At 39.5% G+C, this 21,116-nt stretch overlaps 2 protein-coding genes across 6 annotated transcripts in view; one reads left to right on the top strand and one right to left on the bottom strand.

Annotated features, from left to right (window-relative positions):
- The window catches only part of LOC139761114 (focadhesin-like), a 28,596-nt gene extending 25,423 nt beyond the window's left edge, over nt 1–3,173 (bottom strand). For both annotated transcript variants that reach the window (XM_071685036.1, XM_071685035.1), the window contains exons 1-3: nt 3,092–3,173; nt 1,994–2,063; nt 287–349 (exon numbers count right to left, since the gene is read on the bottom strand). In XM_071685036.1, the coding sequence (XP_071541137.1) occupies nt 287–349; nt 1,994–2,047 (117 nt within the window). In that variant the 5' untranslated portion in view covers nt 2,048–2,063; nt 3,092–3,173. The remainder of the gene's footprint in view (nt 1–286; nt 350–1,993; nt 2,064–3,091) is intronic.
- Nucleotides 3,174–6,266: 3,093 nt separating this feature from the next.
- LOC139761118 (testis-expressed protein 264 homolog) overlaps nt 6,267–21,116 on the top strand; it is a 41,775-nt gene continuing 26,925 nt past the window's right edge. For 3 of the 4 annotated variants that reach the window (XM_071685043.1, XM_071685044.1, XM_071685046.1), the window contains exons 1-4: nt 6,268–6,671; nt 8,870–9,008; nt 12,053–12,272; nt 14,777–14,916. In XM_071685043.1, coding sequence (XP_071541144.1) covers nt 6,550–6,671; nt 8,870–9,008; nt 12,053–12,272; nt 14,777–14,916 — 621 coding nt within the window. In that variant the 5' untranslated portion in view covers nt 6,268–6,549. Of the gene's footprint in view, nt 6,672–8,869; nt 9,009–12,052; nt 12,273–14,776; nt 14,917–21,116 lie in introns of all 4 variants that reach the window. The other variant, XM_071685045.1, reaches the window with a different exon arrangement.

The following is a 21,116-nucleotide window of genomic DNA, read 5'->3' on the forward strand; positions in this document are numbered from 1 at the left end:
CCTTCCTTCAATCTGGTTTACTCTTCTCTATTTCTCTCCTACTGTATGAATGTGATCCTTCACATTGCATATTATACCTGCAATACTAAGCTACTAATATCTACTTTTTTGTGGTTATTTCATCTTAGCTACAATTTCAGGAACCTATATTACAATGCTAGTTCCTCCCACTTAGTTCAGTATTTATTCCCATCCACAAACAAACCATTTCAGCAGTACAACTCACCATCTCTGGAGAGGACGAAATCTAAAAAAAATCTAGAACTAAATCAGATCAATGGCTCACCTCATACAAAGATGCCCCATCTTTAGCACTCTCCACTGCCTTAGTGTACAACTTTGTAACTGCCTGAAATGAAGATTCATTATTCAGAGGGTAAAGATTTTAGTTTCCTGACATTACAAGGAGTCTACTCAATGCATGATGTAAGTACAAATCATAACAAAATCTATCACAATAAAAGAAAATCTTTGCTAATAATAAACTATTTGCTATAATCAAAGCCAGAATCTTTCTTTCCAAGACAACTGTAATATGCCATGTTGTAACAAAAATACTTAAAATTTTTGAAAAATTATCTCGAGTATCATTCCCATATCCCATCCACAAACAACTGAACAGGTCTACACACAATCCTCAGTAAGTGCCATACCATCTAGTCTCCCAAATCAGCAAACAACAGCAAAACCCTTGTTGAACCTAATTTTCACCAAGATGTAACAAGGGTAATAAAGGGAGTGGCAGGGAAGACCTCCTTCCCTTGAGCTATTTATCATGCAATAAACTTACTAACAGTGATGATTTATATACTCCTACGATTTCTAACCCTTTTTCCAGTTCTTTGTTTATTCAGACTGGCATGTCCAGGACATTATAGATAAAGTATCAAACATGTACATCAAGGTTGTAATTTACTTTAGAAGAGGCTGAACCAATGCCACAGTATAAGGCAATAGGGTCAAGTTTCAAGGTCACACTGGGAGAAATTACTTAGATTGCTTTGGATATGACCCTGTTTAGAACCTTCCAAGGTAAGAGAACAGTACCCCATACAAAGATGGCTGAATTCTCTGCATAACTGGAGAAATCATTCAAGAGAAAATTTTTGATGGCATCTCAACAGGATTCCAGCTTCCTAGATATGGAGAAAAGTAGGTAAAACAATGGAAGACAGAGGCAGTTATGAGACAAAATCTTCGGCCAAATGATGTCAAAGTCTAGAGAATCAGGATCAAGGATGTAAAGGACTTCTGGTTTTGGAATAAACAAAGACTCCTTTGAAACATGAAAGGGGTGAATGAACACATCAGCAGAAATTTTTAGCCTCAGACACAAGATTGGTCAAATAGTATTCAACACAAGGGATGTTACAAGAAAGGCTTCCAAAATAGATGAAATGAAAAAGAATCAAGTCTATAAGCAGAAGAAAGGTCATGGGAAGAGCCAGTATTGCTACTACCTTTGCCCTCTCTCTTCTTGACATCCAAGAAGGGAAGGTTCCTGGAGAATCTTAACACCCACAATGCCAGGAACTAAGGACCACAAGACTGTTGGATTCTATCCTGTTTATATGGAAAAGAAATATGAAGAAAGGAGAGGGGAAAAGAACCTATGTAAATAAAATAAGTAAAAAAAAATGAGGATAAAAATCTTATTCAAGAAAAAGAAGATGGTATTATCAATCCAGTAGCTGGTGTGCCAAAAGCACCGAGGGGCACATCATAGATCTTTATTTGAGATGCTGAACTTATGTTAGTACTGTAGTTTATCAATCATTCACATTCCATCAAATAGTTCTACAAATGTACAAAATAATGTGAATTCTGAAAAGCATGGATTACAAAGGAACTGCTTTTCTTTTCATGGATCACATAACTGTCCTTTAAAATCCTAAAAGAATTAAAACTAATAAAACTACAATTAATTCTAGTAAATTTGCTACATGATACAAAATTGTTTATAATAAAATGACTGATACTGCTTTCTGCTTACCTGACTTTGCAAGAAGACATTGCCTGAGCTTATCTTCTGTTCATAATCCTCCATATTCAAACTCTTCCACCTGGAAAAGAAATGCATGTTTTATCATCTTTCTGAGGCAGCATCCCATGAGCATGGGAGATATTCTCTGGGAAAGTTAAGAACCCTAATCCTCAATCTTTGTGACAGGAAGACCACTAGCTTTCAATTTACTGATCAGATAATGAAAAGTCAATTCGTATATATACAACATAACCCAAGTAGTGAGTGCCAAGATCACCCATGGATTTTTTGACATTTTGTGGCCTTTAGCTGACTGTTAATAGTAAATGTAAATAAACCCAACCTAACCAAACCTGATCTTACCATACCATATCTAACCTAAACCAACCCAACCAAACCCAACACAACCTAACGTCCCCATACTAAACCTAATCTAACATCAGGTTGGGGACAAACTGTTAGTAATGGCTGAAATGTCTAGTCAGTATTTCGGGAAAAATTGTCAATGGGTCAGAGTGTCAAGCCAACCTCCCCATTCAATATGAAAAGTGGATAACGCATTCATATTTTGCACGAGGGTGCAAATTCACATCTCCCAATAAATCAGAGGGGAAGGGTAAGATCAGGGAAAAGGTGGGGTTAACTAGTGAAAAAAGTTAACATATGTTATATTGGCTAAAGTTCTACTGGTGCCACAGTCGCCAGTCAGGACAATGTTAGGAGCTGGCTCAAGTGTTCCCAACCTGCAGGTCTAGTTAGGTCACGGGTGTTAACAATGGCCAACAAAATATTAAATCGACTTGGATTGCTCCCTTTATACATTAGCCTGCATGGCAACACGGATAATTGTCCTAAATGGCAACTTAGTCCTGTATGGCAATTCCTCTATGGCACCGGCAGCACTATGGCACCTTATCCCTTGACCTCACAGTCAACCATGTCAGGTCAGATTCTGGGTCCAGGAGTGTAACCAGGTATTACCATCTGAGCGACATTATGATTTCCAGTTCATTTTCATCAATTCGACTTGTGGCTGTCGTAAGACCTCATGGAATTACGATAAATAGATAGATATATAAGGAATATCATATCAATTTTTTTACTAACCTTTCATGATACTCCGGAGCTCCATGTGAGTGTCACTGTTTACATCGGCTGGGTGCGCCAGAACATCGCCACACTGGCTGGAATTCCGGCCAATTTTTTCGCCACACTGGCCGGAATTCCGGTCATTTTTTTTAATGGATTCCAGGGAACAACATCATTTTACGTATAGGTGGATAATTGAATTTCTGTGGAAGGCTTTATCCATCTGTGGGACTAACTCTACCTCATGATCTTCATTTCGTTCAGATCTAGTCTGGTCATAACCTTAGCTCTATAATTACACTAATGAAAAGAGATACAGAAGATCACAAAAGCCCTTTTTTTTCTCTCCTTCCTATTCCCTTCAACATCCAACCTAAGCCGATATATAGCATTGTACAATTTGCCATAGAAGCATTTTGCTGTGCCAGAATGGATATAGTTCGCTCCTCTTTTCCGGAAGTTACCAAATTGGAATAATAACCCAAGAGTAGGAAAATATAAAGACATTATCAATTGCATATTGCATCACAGTATCTCACTTTCATGCATTATTTTTTTTTTTCATCATATCGCTATGGCTTTTGCTTGACAAGTATTCGCCATTGGCGATATATAGCCATACTTGTGGGAGGGGGTTGAATTATGGGCGCATCTTGATTTTACAATCTTAATTCCACTTTGTATCCCTCAAAATTATCTCACATTTTGACCATGGATTTGTAAAATGATATCTCATTAAAGAAATTTTTTCATATGTAGAATGAGACACCTAAGAAAAATTGAGGGAAATTCTGAGATATACCAGATATTCCAGGCAGAAAATTCTCAATTTATATCAATGGTTGAAATGCACCCACAATCTTTGAATTTAGAACTAGATTTTATTTCAGTTTATCTATGTATCTTTCCCAGGTTTCCCCTACATTAGAATAATCCGTGTCGAGTGCATTAATTTTTCAATGAGAAACATGTTGATTTTAATTTCAATATTATGCTTATCATCCTTTATGCAACTTTAGATGAACTAATAGTTCATATTAAAGCATTTCTTAGATAAACAAATAGGTCATATCAAAGCATTTCTGTAGTGATATATAAATGATTCCAATGCAGATATACACATCTGACTTCAAATGTCATAGCATGTAAATAATAGAAATAGTTTACACTGTTTTAGTTTATGAGAATTGATAAAGAAAAATTCGTAAGTAGAAGTATCATGATAAAATCTTTCATCCATTTTGTCAATTTTACTTCCAATTTTACTTTTCTCATCTGAAGAATTAAAAAAAAATCATGTCAGCAATGATATCTATTTTGGAGTGTCGTCGGGCCAAAAACATTTATTTATATTAAACTTACGTCATCGTTCATTAATGAACGTTGATTATTTATTTTAGTCTGACCTTGAGACTTTGTAGGCTCATTCAGGTATGACACATATTATTGGTATTACCTTAGATGACCTTATTGATTCGACTGAAAAAAATTGAATTGATAATTGATATCATGATAGGATGAACTGATGAGGGAAGAATGATTTTCATTCATTTAAGGCATTAGAATGCATTGTCTAATGAAGATAAAAACCTTGGGAGGGTGAGACCTTTTATTTATGAGTTAACGGTTAAATCCTACACTAATAAGACTATATTTTCAGCCCAGTAAACAGATTGTCATTTTTGCAACACTGGTTCTCGCCATCACTGTCACGCATCGCTCAATCTATGCCCCACAGAAGGAAGAGAGTCAATAGTCTTTGCTGTGGCGCAAACAAAGACCGGCCGGGACCCATGCTGGTGCACCTGCAGCCCTCATTGTTGCACAGTCACGCGTCACAGACTTATGTATGAATATTAAGGCGGCTGTAATACGTGGAGAGGGTAAGATATTTCATGGGAGGTCGTAGAGTTAGTTTACTCATATGAATCAAGGACCATGTCTTTTTTATGGCTACCCCGAATGTCATTGTTTCCCTTGAATGATCATAGGAATAAGAAATAATGTAATTTCATAATTGAAAACCAGCAGTCAGTCAGTCATGTAACCACCACCAACAGTCGTCCCCTACCACCTCCATCAGACGTCTTTGACTACCACCATTCATTATAAATTTGGTTTCTCCCCCTCATGGAAATATGCTGCAGAATGCTGATCCAGGCTCTTAAATCAGGAACTTCTGTTGGCTTCTTTAATGAAAAGTTATGGAATGTATACTAGATTTTCTCCCTTAAGCATCCAAAAATCTAACCTTCTTCTTCAGTCACTGGAGACATTAATTCGCTTCAAATCCAATTTCAATTTAACTTAAGAAATTCGATGCTAGTTTTATTCGAGATTGTATGCAAAATATTTGCTTTAAAGGGGATTACAATGTTTCTATCAGTAGTTGGACCAAATTGCCAAAAGACATTCCATGCGCACGTGTCATTACCATGATGTTTACTTAACATCTTTGTCACACTTTTTTGGGGGGGTTGGAGGGGGTGTCTTCCATTGGAATCCATTTTCTCTTCTTTTGCGTGATGTTTTAAATTTCCAAAAAGAATTTAAGATTAGTTTTCAAGACTCTTACATAAGTCAAACGATGGGTATTAATTCCCATAAGCTTCAGCAATATGTGAAGCGTAAAATATTATAATCGCAATGAATTTTTTTTTTTTTTAGCATTAATAATCCGTTGAAAGAGGTAACTCTATTAAAGATCAAGTTGTTTCAGGTCAATGGCAGCGATAATTGGCTAATTGTACATGGACGAGACTTGTACCATGCAAAAAGATTATATGTTTTCTTGTCAATTATCTTGAATAGTGTGCTTTGTGGAAGCACGTACATAAAGATTTTCAGGAATTATTAATATATTTTTTTAGTGAATGTTTTGCCTCTAGTGTGACTAATGATTGTACTTTTTTGTTTTATTCCAAAGCTGCAATACAACTTTTGTGCTTCATTATTTGTTAGAATTCTCTGGATAATCAATTTATATGAATCACATCCATTAGACAGAATTGTCCATATATATGAACTACAAGGCATTACACAGAATTGTCAGAACTTTGAATACATTTTTCTGGTTCACTCATATCTTCTTCTTCATAATGGTACTCATTCAAAACTATAAAACAAATTTACACAAAATGGTCTTCCTCATGGAAACAATAACCCTAAACTATTATATAATTCCTGATTTTGCTGCTGATGCGGGGGTGGTGGTGGTGCTGAGTCCATGTCAGCTGATGATACAACAACAACAACAAGCTCATGCTTTAACAAGCACGCAAGCAATGAATTAATCATTGGACAACACACTACACACAGGTATTAAATCCTGCTGAGAAATCCCCCAAACCTTGAAAAGCTGTGTCAGCGAAGGATTACAACTTACAGCGGCTTTGATATCCCAAGGACGTAGTGAAGGGGCGTCATATATCGACAGCCACACGACCAGCCACCATAGGACCCCCAGCTTCCTGGAGATGGATACTGAGATTGCTTTATTCTGGGGGTTTATCGCCCTGATTGCCCTTGTTGTAGGGGTGGTTATAGCATTACTCGTCCATGCTGGACTCTTCTCTCCTGTTGATGTGAAAACCTGCAAGTAAGTGAGCTACTTATGTTGTTTATATGTATATATCGTTGGAATAAATTTTTGGATAATTGATAGTTTTGATCCTCAAAATTATTATAGTATTAAGAGAAGACAGAGTTGCAAAGATTGATTTGCAGCATAGTGATTATGCTAGATGGATTATATTGATATTGATAGGGTTTAATTGATGGCAGAGTAAGAGAAACAAAACAGACCAAGTGGCTTTAACAAGCAGTCATTCTACATGTTTCCCAGCGACAGACTTCATAAATATCAATTTATTTTTGTTGGTACATTAAATCCCAGGTGCCAGGAAGGATAGGTCAGATTTTAACAGTTTCTAATCAATTTTCGCATGCATTTTATCATTATTTAGATTAGTTAATCCCACTTATATGCTGATATACATTATCTATTATTTCATTGTTGCATATAAATTTTCTAGCTTTTGATGAAAGTGATATTTGTTGAGTTTACTTATAGCGTGAAAATTTTACTTCATGCCTCCAACCCCCACAATTTCAGGTCACCACAAAGTGAGCAGGACTTTGAATAAGAGGGAAAGTTTGGTGTTAAAGCACCCTCAATCAACTTTTTAGAGTCTGAGGGACTGATTGCTACTTCGTTGAAATCTGTCCACCTCAACACCTCAACAGTAGAGATGCTTATGGTGCCCCAATTTGATTTGTAAATGTCTATGGGCATAGCATGAGGACTTTTAAATTTTCTGTGGTCAGCCAGTATAAAACATCCATCAAACACTTTGTTCTGGTTGTAGAGAGATTTCTTAGGCTTGTAAATAGATTCATAAGGCAAGTAAACGTTTTAAAAAACAGGTCAAACTTGCTTGTATAAGCTAGCAATAACCAATGCATCATATCTTTAAGGAGGTGCCCTCACTAAGATGGTGCCATGCATCTAATGTTTAGAAGATAGATATGAGAAAATCTTTCATATAATGGAGAGCTCAGATGTTTATGAATATAAAGGAACTGAATTTCTGTCCCATGTGGGGTCAGATTTTGATATATGCGTTGACATCTAAAATTGCTATTTACCATTCACACCTAATGAAACTTGGTGACATTTAGTGGCCTATGTATTTCAGTGACAGAAATTTATCTTTTAGTGTACCCCACATTGTGTCAGGTTTTTAGATAGAAAAGATGAGCTTTTGTTTTTAATTTATTGGTTATTTGCATTAACTTAATTACTACCTAATCTCACATTTTTCCCTGTCCCTCATAACCTTTCTATTAATGTGTTGTTTGAGAGCAAATTATGAAAGATGAGTAGAAAATGAAGAATACAGAATTCTTTATAGAGGAGATATGAAACTCATGAGTGTGAATGAAGATCCAAAACCTAGAACTCCACTTCTTTTGATAGATTACCTATCCACATTTGATTTTGTAGAATCTGATATTCAGTGGATGAGTTTCAGAATTTTATTATCTGTCTCCTGTCAAAGGATTTTTTTATGTACTTATGGTAGAAAGAAAGAGATTTTAGTCAAGTGAAGAGTATAGAGAAGATGGCCTTGGACTTGAACTGTTAGGTTCAAGTCATTTCCAGCTTATTTCAAGGGCATATGGTGAGTGCAGTGAAAGTAGGAGTGTACTGATTAATGATGATCATGATTATGATAATGTTAGTTGCAATAATGATATTTTGACTGTACGTACATGATAATGGTAATAGAAATAACAATCATGATAACTGTAAAAAGAATGGTTTAAATGATCATATAATATTTTATACATCAGTTGATTTGGGATTTGCATGTGGATGGATGTATCTTTTGCTAGATTGACTGTTTTTGATAGATATTCAAAATAAGAAGAGACTGACAAGAGAGCTGATATTTATATGAGCAAGGTGTGTGAGATTACAGCAGCTGTTCATATAATTGATGATACATCTGAAGGCAAGATAAAGAGAAAGTGCGCTTTTTGGGATTGATTGTCAGCAACCTATATATAGCTGATGCAGAAGTATAGCCAGTAACCTTGGCTAGGAAGGGAAAACTTGACATCTACTGCAGCACCTGGCTAATTATGTCACTGCTTTGGCTGGTTGTAGAAGGTGAAACACATACAATTATCAGCAAGAATTTGAGCAGAAAGTTGGGGCTGTTTCATGAAAAGCACATTTAGTTTATACAGTAGGTTTATGTTGTAGTAATTCCAAAATCCTTTGTTTTTCAGGCCTGAAATAGGTGAGATCCAAATTGCCTACAAATTTGCCAGAGGTCCATACAGAGAATCAGGAATGTTATTCACAGAAGTCCATACACTTCTTCCTGAGTATCGTACTCTTGGGGTGTACTATGATGATCCCAGGACAGTAAGTCTTTATTATGTGTTATTTCTAAATAATTACCATTTGTTTGTTTTGGGGTTAGAATTGTACACTCATGTTGCCCCATCTCATGGATTTGTATATGTACATGTCGTTTCTGTTATGTGTATACATGCACACACACATCCCATCCTAAGTCAGTTATGTGTGTACATTATTGTGTTTTGATGTAGTTATTTTACTTTTGTATTTGTGCCATTGTTGAGTTTATTTTTTAATTACAGACAAGTTTTGTTGGTATTTGAGAGAGCACTTGGTTGATAAGGGATCAAATTACCATCCCTTTTCTAAAATACAGTTTATCCTGGAAGATGCATCTTCTTCAACCACATTAATAGTTATGAGGCTGTTGGATGGTGGTGGTACTAACTCATTGGTGCACTGTGCTTTTTTAAGACTGGGCAGATTGCCATATGATTTTTGGTGTTGGTCTTTGTGAACAAACATTTGCTAGCCTCATTGGTATCATAGTGGTTGAAAAGGACATATCCTTATGGACACAACCTATTTTTTGGTGGAAAAAATAGTTTTGTAACTTCCACTGAGCAGGTGCTTTTGTAGGCACTCATAGGGCTTTGCATAGGGTCGAGTAATGGCTTTTCATCCTTCAAAACTAACATTCTTTTTCTGTGTTTGTATATGGTATTTGACTGTATTATTATTGGTCCTGTTTTTTTGTATGTGTAGTGTTCTAAAGGAGTAAGACTGGACAAAAGCTTTTACTGGTTTATTTGCATTTATTTTTTACCTAAAATTCTGTGGTTTTTCCCTTTCCAGTGTATCTTGTACTTACATTTAGTGTAAATTTGCAGGAAATATATGTAATATGTCACATACTCATTCTTGCCTCCCATTTATTTTTATATGTATGAATTGTATTGATAATTTATAAGGTATTTTGTCTAAAAGTCTTGAATCTTTAGTATTTATAATAGTATGCCAGGGAAATTATATGGGAGGGTATTGATTGAGAGGGTGAAGGCATGTACAGAGCATCAGATTGGGAAAGAGCAGTGTGGTTTCAGAAGTGGTAGAGGATGTGTGGATCAGGTGTTTGCTTTGAAGAATGTATGTGAGAAATACTTAGAAAAGCAAATGGATTTGTATATAGCATTTATGGATCTGGAGAAGGCATATGATAAGGGTTGATAGAGATGCTCTGTAGAAAGTATTAAGAATATATGGTGTGGGAGGTAAGTTGTTAGAAGCAGTGAAAAGTTTTTATCGAGGATGTAAGGCATGTTTACGTGTAGGAAGAGAGGAAAATGATTGGTTCTCAGTGAATGTTGGTTTGTGGCAGGGGTGCGTGATGTCTCCATGGTTGTTTAATTTGTTTATGGATGGGATTGTTCGGGAGGTGAATGCAAGAGTTTTGGAAAGAGGGGCAAGTGTGCAGTCTGTTGTGGATGAGAGAGCTTGGGAAGTGAGTCAGTTGTTGTTCGCTGATGATACAGTGCTGGTGGCAGATTCGGGTGAAAAACTGCAGAAGCTGGTGACTGAGTTTGGTAAAGTATGTGAAAGAAGAAAGCTGATTGTAAATGCGAATAAGAGCAAGGTTATTAGGTACAATAGAGTTGAGGGACAAGTCCATTGGGAGGTAAGTTTGAATGAGAAAAACTGGAGGAAGTGAAGTGTTTTAGATATCTGGGAGTGGATCTGGCAATGGATGGACCCATGGAAGCGGAAGTGAATCATAGGATGGGGGAGGGGGTGAAAGTTCTGGGAGTGTTGAAAAATGCGTGGAAGTCAAGAATGTTATCTTGGAAAGCAAAAATGGGTATGTTTGAGGGAATGGTGGTTCCAACAATGTTATACGGTTGCGAGGCGTGGGCTATAGATAGAGTTGTGCGGAGGAGGGTGGATGTGCTGGAAATGAGATGTTTGAGGACAATATGTGGTGTGAGGTGGTTTGATTGAGTAAGTAATGAAAGGGTAAGAGAGAGATTTTTTTTTCCTTAATTTGCTTTGTCGCTGTCTTCCGCATTTGCGAGGTAGAGCAAGGAAACAGATGAAAGAAAATGGCCCAACCCACCCCCATACACATGTATATACACACACGTCCACACACGCAAATATACATACCTATACATCTCAATGTACACATATATACACACACAGACACATACATATATACCCATGCACACAATTCACACTGTCTGCCTTTATTCATTCCCATCGCCACCTCGCCACACATGGAATACCATCCCCCTTCCCCCTCATGTGTGCGGGGTAGCGCTAGGAAAAGACAACAAAGGCCTCATTCATTCACACTCAGTCTCTAGCTGTCATGCAATAATGCCCGAAACCACAGCTCCCTTTCCACATCCAGGCCCTACACAGCTTTCCATGGTTTACCCCAGATGCTTCACATGCCCTGATTCAATCCACTGACAGCACGTCAACCCGGTATACCACATCGATCCAATTCTCTCCATTCCTTGCCCGCCTTTCACCCTCCTGCATGTTCAGGTCCGATCACTCAAAATCTTTTTCACTCCATCTTTCCGCCTCCAAGAGATATGTGGTAATAAAAAGAGTGTGGTTGAGAGAGCAGAAGAGGGTGCTTTGAAATGGTTTGGTCACATGGAGAGAATGAGTGAGGAGAGTTTGACAAAGTGGATAGGAGCTGTGGTTTCGGTGCATTATACATGACAGCTAGAGACTGAGTGTAAACGAATTAGGCTTTCGTTGTCTTTTCCTAGTGGTACCTCGTGCACATGCGGGGAGAGGGGGCTGTCATATCATGTGTGGCGGGGTGGCGACCGGAATGAATAAGGGCAGACTATGGATTATGTAGATGTGTATATATGTATATGTCTGTGCATGTATATATCTGTATACGTTGAGATGTATTGGTATGTATATGTGCTGTGTGTGGACGTGTATGTATATGCATGTGTATGTGGGTGGGTTGGGCCATTCTTTCGTCTGTGTCCTTGCGCTACCTCGCTATCGTGGGAGACAGCAACAAAGTATATTAGATGAATAAATAATAGTATGCCAGATTTCTTATGAAATTTTCATTTCAGAAACAGCCACATAAACTGCGATACATCGTGGGTGTTATCCTGTCAGAAAATGGTAGCCCCATTGTACCAGGTCACCGCAAGTTGCTAGAAGAGAAGGGTTACCACTTTGCCACTTTTCCATCCATTGATCATGCAGTGCAGACCATCTTCCCGTACACCAGCACTATTTCCATTATTGTAGCCATTATGAAGGTTTACCCGGCACTAAGTGATTACATTGGTTGGTAAACTTTTCAAGTGTTTTTAGTCTTTGAAGTTATGATAACTGGAAAAAATTAAAAGATTATGAAATATGTTTATGCTTATGTGTTAGAAATTAGGAGATAGCAAGCATAAAAAGTGTACTGGAAAATTATTTTGTGAACATTTAACAGTACAGTATTACTAGACAGTTCCAGCCTGGAAATGATCAGGAATTAATCCTTTAGGTTAAAGAACAAAAAATCAGACACCCAGCATGATTTCCTGACTGTTATGTCTGCAAAACACTGAGCCTATATTTTGCCTTCTGCTATTTCTGGTTTCTTTGGGTCATATTTTCTCAGTCTTATCTGGTTCATTTCTAGCTGGGCATGTTCAACTTCTGTTTCCACTTAGAAATATTAGCTTTTCAGTTTGGCAGAGCTCGGTGGTCATTGTTATGCATCTTTTATATGAACTTTCATTGAGACCAGTGCTGTTTTTCTAGATGAGATACCTCCGACTATGTAGACCTCATTTCAGGGGTTATCTTGTCTGGAATGGGGTCCCACATCTCTCCTACAATCTTTTTCCCCTCAGCTGGGGCTGGAATGGAGTCCTTTTTCTCTTCTACTAATTTTTTTTATCCCCTCTGTTATGTCAGGGACGAAGCTTATTGGACCATGTTTACTCTTACCATTTCTGTGATTCTGTCTGCCATTATATCAGCCCAGAATCATTGCAGAGCCAGTACTTTTAGTCAAGCACACCAAGATACAAAATTGTGTTGGTATGACATTTTCTACTGATAAATCTAACTGTTCCTTAAATGGAGCTGTTCTTTATCTGTTCCTTGATCTACCTTGCTATGTGGGAAATGGCAAAGAATGTACGAAAAATTTTTTTTTATATTCATTTTATTTTGCTTTGTTTCTGTCTCCCGCGTTAGCGAGGTAGCGCAAAGAAACAGACAAAAGAATGGCCCAACCCACCCACATACACATGTATATACATACACGTCCACACGCGCAAATATACATACCTATACATCTCAACGTATACATATATATACACACACAGACATATACATATATACACATGTGCGTAATTCATACTGTCTGCCCTTATTCATTCCAATCGCCACGTCGCCACACAAGAAATAACAACCCCCTCCCTCCTCATGTGTGCAAGGTAGCGTTAGAAAAGACAACAAAGGCCCCATTCGTTCACACTCAGTCTCTAGCTGTCATGTAATAATGCACCGAAACCACAGCTCCCTTTCCACATCCAGGCCCCACAGAACTTTCTATGGTTTACCCCAGGCGCTTCACATGCCCTGGTTCAATCCATTGACAGGACATCGACCCCGGTATGCCACATCGTTCCAATTCTCTCTATTCCTTGCACGCCTTTCACCCTCCTGCATGTTCAGGCTCCGATCACTCAAAATCTTTCTCACTCCATCTTTCCACCTCCAGTTTGGTCTCCCACTTCTCCTCGTTCCCTCCAACTCTGACACATATATCCTCTTTGTCAATCTTTCCTCACTCATTCTTTCCATGTGACCAAACCATTTCAAAACACCCTCTTCTGCTCTCTCTACCACACTCTTTTTATTACCACACATCTCTCTTGCCCTATTATTACTTACTCGATCAAACCACCTCACACCACATATTGTCCTCAAACATCTCATTTACAGCACATCCACCCTCCTCCTCACAACTCTATCCATAGTCCACGCCTCGCAACCATACAACATTGTTGGAACCACTATTCCTTTAACCATACCCATTTTTGCTCTCCGAGATAATGTTCTCGATTTCCACACATTCTTCAAGGCTCCCAGAATTTCCGCCCCCTCCCCACCCTATGATTTACTTCCGCTTCCATGGTTCCATCCGCTGCCAAATCCACTCCCAGATATCTAAAACACTTCACTTCCTCCAGTTTTCTCCATTCAAACTTACCTCCCAATTGACTTGACCCTCAACCCTACTGTACCTAATAACCTTACTCTTATTCACATGTACTCTCAACTTTCTTCTTTCATACACTTTACCAAACTCAGTCACCAGCTTCTGCAGTTTCTCACCTGAATCAGCCACCAGCGCTGTATCATCAGCGAACAACAACTGACTCACTTCCCAAGCTCTCTTATCCACAACAGACTGAAAAAATTTATTTATAATTATTTGAACAACCCCAGTACCCCAGTAATTGGACTCCAGCTGCTTCAGAGTTGAATTTTGATCAGGAGTGGAAAGTGATGGACTTCTTTCAAGAGAAAAGTTCGTTTATGTGAATGAGCTCCTTTTCATTCATTAATGTTGATAGAGCCTCACCAAAGGAGACTTTTCATTGGTGATGTAACTACATGAAGGCAGAATGCAGTATAGATGTACACATATATATGATTTTAGGGAAACAGATAAAAAGATAAGCTGATAGTTGAACATACATTTCTTATCTGTGTTACTGATGTATGGTATTTTGATATATCTAACAATGTAAGTTTCACTACGTATTCTGTTTCTTTTGTAGAGGCTCGAAGCTTGTGTGCTCACCCTTTCCTTGAGGTTTATGAAAGTGAGAAATCCAGGATTATTTTCATTGGCCCCCTTGCACGCCAGGATGATTTTTGTGTCCCAGAGGTGCGGCCAGAGGAGGAAGATGACCACCAGGTGAGTCTTGCAGTTTCACTGAAATTATTATGGAAGTGCACAAGCATGAAGGTTTGGTAGGAAATATTTGCACATGATAAGTAAGCTGTTAGAATAATGGTTAGCATGGCTTGTCAGATTATTAAACTTGCATGAGCCAGAAATCCAAAAATATGAAAACATAGGGTGGCCAGACTGCCAAAGTAGACTGGAATTCAACTATTAACAACTACAACTTGATGGCAGCATCAGTTTGAACCATTTCATCGTAGTTGAAGCCTTATTTTAACTTATCCTTGCCAGAATTTAACAAGGTTGATTTTTTTTATTTATATATTTATTTATTTTGCTTTGTCGCTGTCCCCCCTTTAGCAAGGTTGTGCAAGGAAACAGATGAAAGAATGGCCCAACCCACCCACGCACACATGTATATACATACACGTCCACACACACAAATATACATACCTATACATCGCAATGTATACATATATATATACACACACAGACATATACATATATACACATGTACATAATTCATACTGTCTGCCTTTATTCATTCCCATCGCCACCTCACCACACATGAAATAACAACCCCCTCCTCCCTCATGTGTGCGAGGTAGCGCTAGGAAAAGACAACAAAGGCCCCATTCGTTCACACTCAGTCTTTAGCTGTCATGTAATAATGCACCGAAACCAAAGCTCCCTTTCCACATCCAGGCCCCACAGAACTTTCCATGGTTTACCCCAGATGCTTCACATGCCCTGGTTCAATCCATTGACAGCATGTCGACCCCGGTATACCACATCGTTCCAATCACTCTATTCCTTGCACGCCTTTCACCCTCCTGCATGTTCAGGCCCCAATCACTCAGTCTTTTTCACTCCATCTTTCCACCTCCAGTTTGGTCTCCCACTTCTCCTCATTCCCTCCACCTCTGATACATATATCCTCTTTGTCAATCTTTCCTCACTCATTCTCTCCATGTGACCAAACCATTTCAAAACACTTTCTTCTGCTCTCTCAACCACACTCTTTTTATTACCACATATCTCTCTTATCCTACTATTACTTACTCGATCAAACCACCTCACACCACATATTGTCCTCAAACATCTCATTTCCAGCTCCAGCTCATCCACCCTCCTGCGCACAGCTCTGTCCACAGCCCACACCTCGCAACCATACAACATTGTTGGAACCAGTATTCCCTCAAACATACCCATTTTTTTTTATTTATTATTATTATTATTTTCCTTTGTTGCTGTCTCCCGCATTAGCGAGGTAGTGCAAGGAAACAGATGAAAGAATGGCCCAACCCACCCACATACACATGTCTATACATACACGTCCACACACGCAAATATGAATACCTATACATTTCAACGTGTGCATATATATACACACACAGACATATACATATATACACATGTGCATAATTCATACTGTTTGCCTTTATTCATTCCCATCACCACCTCGCCACACATGAAATAACAACCCCCTCCCCCCCTCATGTGCGCAAGGTAGTGCTAGGAAAAGACAACAAAGGCCCCATTCGTTCACACTCAGTCTCTAGTTGTCATGTAATAATGCACCGAAACCACAGCTCCCTTTCCACATCCAGGCCCCACAGAACTTTCCATGGTTTACCCCAGACGCTTCACATGCCCTGGTTCAATCCATTGGCAACACGTCGACCCCGGTATACCACATCGTTCCAATTCACTCTATTCCTCGCACACCTTTCACCCTCCTGCATGTTCAGGCCCCGATCACTCAAAATCTTTTTCACTCCATCTTTCCACCTCCAATTTGGTCTCCCACTTCTCCTTGTTCCCTCCACCTCTGTCACATATATCCTCTTTGTCAATCTTTCCTCACTCATTCTCTCCATGTGACCAAACCATTTCAAAACACCCTCTTCTGCTCTCTCAACCGCACTCTTTTTATTACCACATATCTCTCTTACCTTATTATTACTTACCTCACACCACATATTGTCCTCAAATATCTCATTTCCAGCACATCCACCCTCCTCCTCACAACTCTATCCATACATAGTCCATGCCTCGCAACCATACAACATTGTTGGAACCACTATTCCTTCAAACATACCCATTTTTGCTTTTGGAGATAATGTTCTCAATTCCCACACATTCTTCAAGGCTCTCAGAATTTTCACCCCCTCCCCCACCCTATGATTCACTTCCACTTCCATGGTTCCATCCGCTGCCAGATCCACTCCTAGATATCTAAAACACTTCACTTCCTCCAGTTTTTCTCCATTCAAACTTACCTCCCAACTGACTTGACCCTCAACCCTACTGTACCTAATAACCTTGCTCTTATTCACATTTACTCTCAACTTTCTTCTTTCACACACTTTACCAAACTCAGTCACCAGCTTCTGCAGTTTCTCACCTGAATCAGCCACCAGCGCTGTATCACCAGCGAACAACAACTGACTCACTTCCCAAGCTCTCTCATCCACAACAGACTGCATACTTGCCCCTCTTTTGAAAACTCTTGCATGCACCTCCCTAACAACCATATCCATAATCAAATTAAACGACCATGGAGACATCACGCACCCCTGCCGCAAACCAACATTCACTGAGAACCAATCACTTTCCTCTCTTCCTACATGTACACATGCCTTACATCCTCGATAAAAACATTTCACTGCTTCTTACAACTTACCTCCCACACCATATGTTCTTAATACCTTCCACAGAGCATCTCTTTCAACTCTTATCATATGCCTTCTCCAGATCCATAAATGCCACATACAAATCCATTTGCTTTTCTAAGTATTTCTCACATTCATTCTTCAAAGCAAACACCTGATCCACACATCCTCTACCACTTCTGAAACCACACTGCTCTTCCCCAATCTGATGCTCTGTACATGCCTTCACCCTCTCAATCAGTACCCTCCCACATAATTTCCCAGGAATACTCAGCAAACTAATACCACTGTAATTTGAGCACTCACTCCTATCCCCTTTGCCTTTGTACAATGGCTCTATGCAAACATTCCTCCAGTTCTCAGGCACCTCACCATGAGTCATACATACATTAAATAACCTTACCAACCAGTCAACAATACAGTCACCCCTTTTTTAATAAATTCCACTGTAATACCATTCAAACCCGCTGCCTTGCCGGCTTTCATCTTCCGCAAAGCTTTTACTGCCTCTTCTCCGTTTACCAAATCATTCTCCCCAACCCTCTCACTTTGCACACTACCTTGACCAAAACACCCTATATCTGCCACTCTATCATCAAACACATTCAGCAGACCGTCAAAGTACTCTCCATCTTCTCACATCACCACTACTTGTTATCACCTCCCCATTATCCCCCTTCACTGATGTTCCCATTTGTTACCTTGTCTTACGCACTTTATTTACCTCCTTCCAAAACATCTTTTTATTCTCCCTAATATTTAATGACACTCTCTCACCCCAACTCTCATTTGCCCTCTTTTTTGCCTCTTGCACCTTTCTCTTGTCTTCCTGCCTCTTTCTTTTATATATCTTCCAGTCATTTGCATTATTTCCCTGCAAAAATCGTCCAAATGCCTCTCTCTTCTCTTTAACTAATAATCGTATTTTTTCATCCCACTTCTCACTACTGTTTCTAATCTGCCCACCTCCCATGCTTCTCATTCCACAAGCCATCACTGCTTCCCTAAATACATCCCATTCCTCCCCACTCCCCTTACGTCCTTTGTTCTCATCTTTTCCCATTCTGTACTCAGTCTCTCCTGGTACTCCCTCACACAAGTCTCCTTCCCAAACTCACTTACTCTCACCACTCTCTTCACCCCCAACATTCTCTCTTCTCTTCTGAAAACCTCTACAAATCTTCGCCTTCGCCTCCTCAAGATAATGATCAGACATCCTTCCAGTTGCCCCTCTCAGCACATTAACATCCAAAAGCCTCTCTTTCGCGCCTGTCAACTAACACGTAACCCAATAACGGTCTCTGGCCATCTCTCCTTCTTACATACGTATACTTGTATATTTCTCTCTTTTTAAACCAGGTATTCCCATTCACCGTTCCTTTTTCAGCGGATAAATCTACAAGCTCTTCACTATTGCCATTTACAACACTGAACACCCCATGTACACCATTTATTCCCTCAACTGCCACATTACTCACCTTTGCATTCAAATCACCCATAACTATAACCTGGTCTCGTGCATGAAAACTACTAACACACTGAGCTGCTCCCAAAACACTTGCCTCTCATGATCTTTCTTCTCATGCTCATGTACATATGCACCAATAATCACCCATCTCTCTTCATCCACTTTCAGTTTTACCCATATCAATCTAGAGTTCACTTTCTTACACTCTATCACATACTCCCACCACTCCTGTTTCAGGAGTAGTGCTACTCCTTCCCTTGCTCTTGTCCTCTCACTAACCCCTGAGTTTACTCCCAAGATATTCCCAAACCATTCTTCCCCTTTACCCTTGAGCTTCGTTTCACTTAGAGCCAAAACATCCAGATTCTTTTCGTGAAACATATTACCTTTATTATATTTTATTTTTTATTATACTTTGTCGCTGTCTCCCGCGTTTGCGAGGTAGCGCAAGGAAACAGAAGAAAGAAATGGCCCAACCCCCCCCATACACATGTATATACATACGTCCACACACGCAAATATACATACCTACACAGCTTTCCATGGTTTACCCCAGACGCTTCACATGCCTTGATTCAATCCACTGACAGCACGTCAACCCCGGTATACCACATCGCTCCAATTCACTCTATTCCTTGCCCTCCTTTCAGCCTCCTGCATGTTCAGGCCCCGATCACACAAAATCTTTTTCACTCCATCTTTCCACCTCCAATTTGGTCTCCCTCTTCTCCTCGTTCCCTCCACCACCGACACATATATCCTCTTGGTCAATCTTTCCTCACTCATTCTCTCCATGTGCCCAAACCACTTCAAAACACCCTCTTCTGCTCTCTCAACCACGCTCTTTTTATTTCCACACATCTCTCTTACCCTTACGTTACTCACTCGATCAAACCACCTCACACCACACATTGTCCTCAAACATCTCATTTCCAGCACATCCATCCTCCTGCGCACAACTCTATCCATAGCCCACGCCTCGCAACCATACAACATTGTTGGAACCACTATTCCTTCAAACATACCCATTTTTGCTTTCCGAGATAATGTTCTCGACTTCCACACATTCTTCAAGGCCCCCAGAATTTTCACCCCCTCCCCCACCCTATGATCCACTTCCGCTTCCATGGTTCCATCTGCTGCCAGATCCACTCCCAGATATCTAAAACACTTCACTTCCTCCAGTTTTTCTCTATCAGATTGGGAAAGAGCAGTGTGGTTTCAGAAGTGGTAGAGGATGTGTAGATCAGGTGTTTGCTTTGAAGAATGTATGTGAGAAATACTTAGAAAAGCAAATGGATTTGTATGTAGCATTTATGGATCTGGAGAAGGCATATGATAGAGTTGACAGAGATGCTCTGTGGAAGGTATTAAGAATATATGGTGTGGGAGGAAAGTTGTTAGAAGCAGTGAAAAGTTTTTATCGAGGATGTAAAGCATGTGTACGTGTAGGAAGAGAGGAAAGTGATTGGTTCTCAGTGAATGTAGGTTTGCGGCAGGGGTGTGTGATGTCTCCATGGTTGTTTAATTTGTTTATGGATGGGGTTGTTAGGGAGGTAAATGCAAGAGTTTTGGAAAGAGGGGCAAGTATGAAGTCAGTTGGGGATGAGAGAGCTTGGGAAGTGAGTCAGTTGTTGTTTGCTGATGATACAGCGCTGGTGGCTGATTCATGTGAGAAACTGCAGAAGCTGGTGACTGAGTTTGGTAAAGTGTGTGGAAGAAGAAAGTTAAGAGTAAATGTAAATAAGAGCAAGGTAATTAGGTACAGTAGGGTTGAGGGTCAAGTCAATTGGGAGGTGAGTTTGAATGGAGAAAAACTGGAGGAAGTGAGGTGTTTTAGAAACATATTACCTATCTCTCCTTTTTTCTCATCTTGGTTACATCCACACACATTTAGACACCCCAATCTGAGCCTTCAGGGAGGATGAGCACTCCCCGCGTGACTCCTTCTTTTGTTTCCCTGTTTAGAAAGTTGAAATACAAGGAGGGGAAGGTTTCCAGCTCCCCGCTCCCATCCCTTCTAGTTGCCTTCTACCACACGTGAGGAATGTGTGGGAAGTATTCTT

This window comes from Panulirus ornatus, chromosome 39, assembly GCF_036320965.1.
Source record: "Panulirus ornatus isolate Po-2019 chromosome 39, ASM3632096v1, whole genome shotgun sequence".
Classification (NCBI taxonomy): Eukaryota; Metazoa; Arthropoda; class Malacostraca; order Decapoda; family Palinuridae; genus Panulirus; species Panulirus ornatus.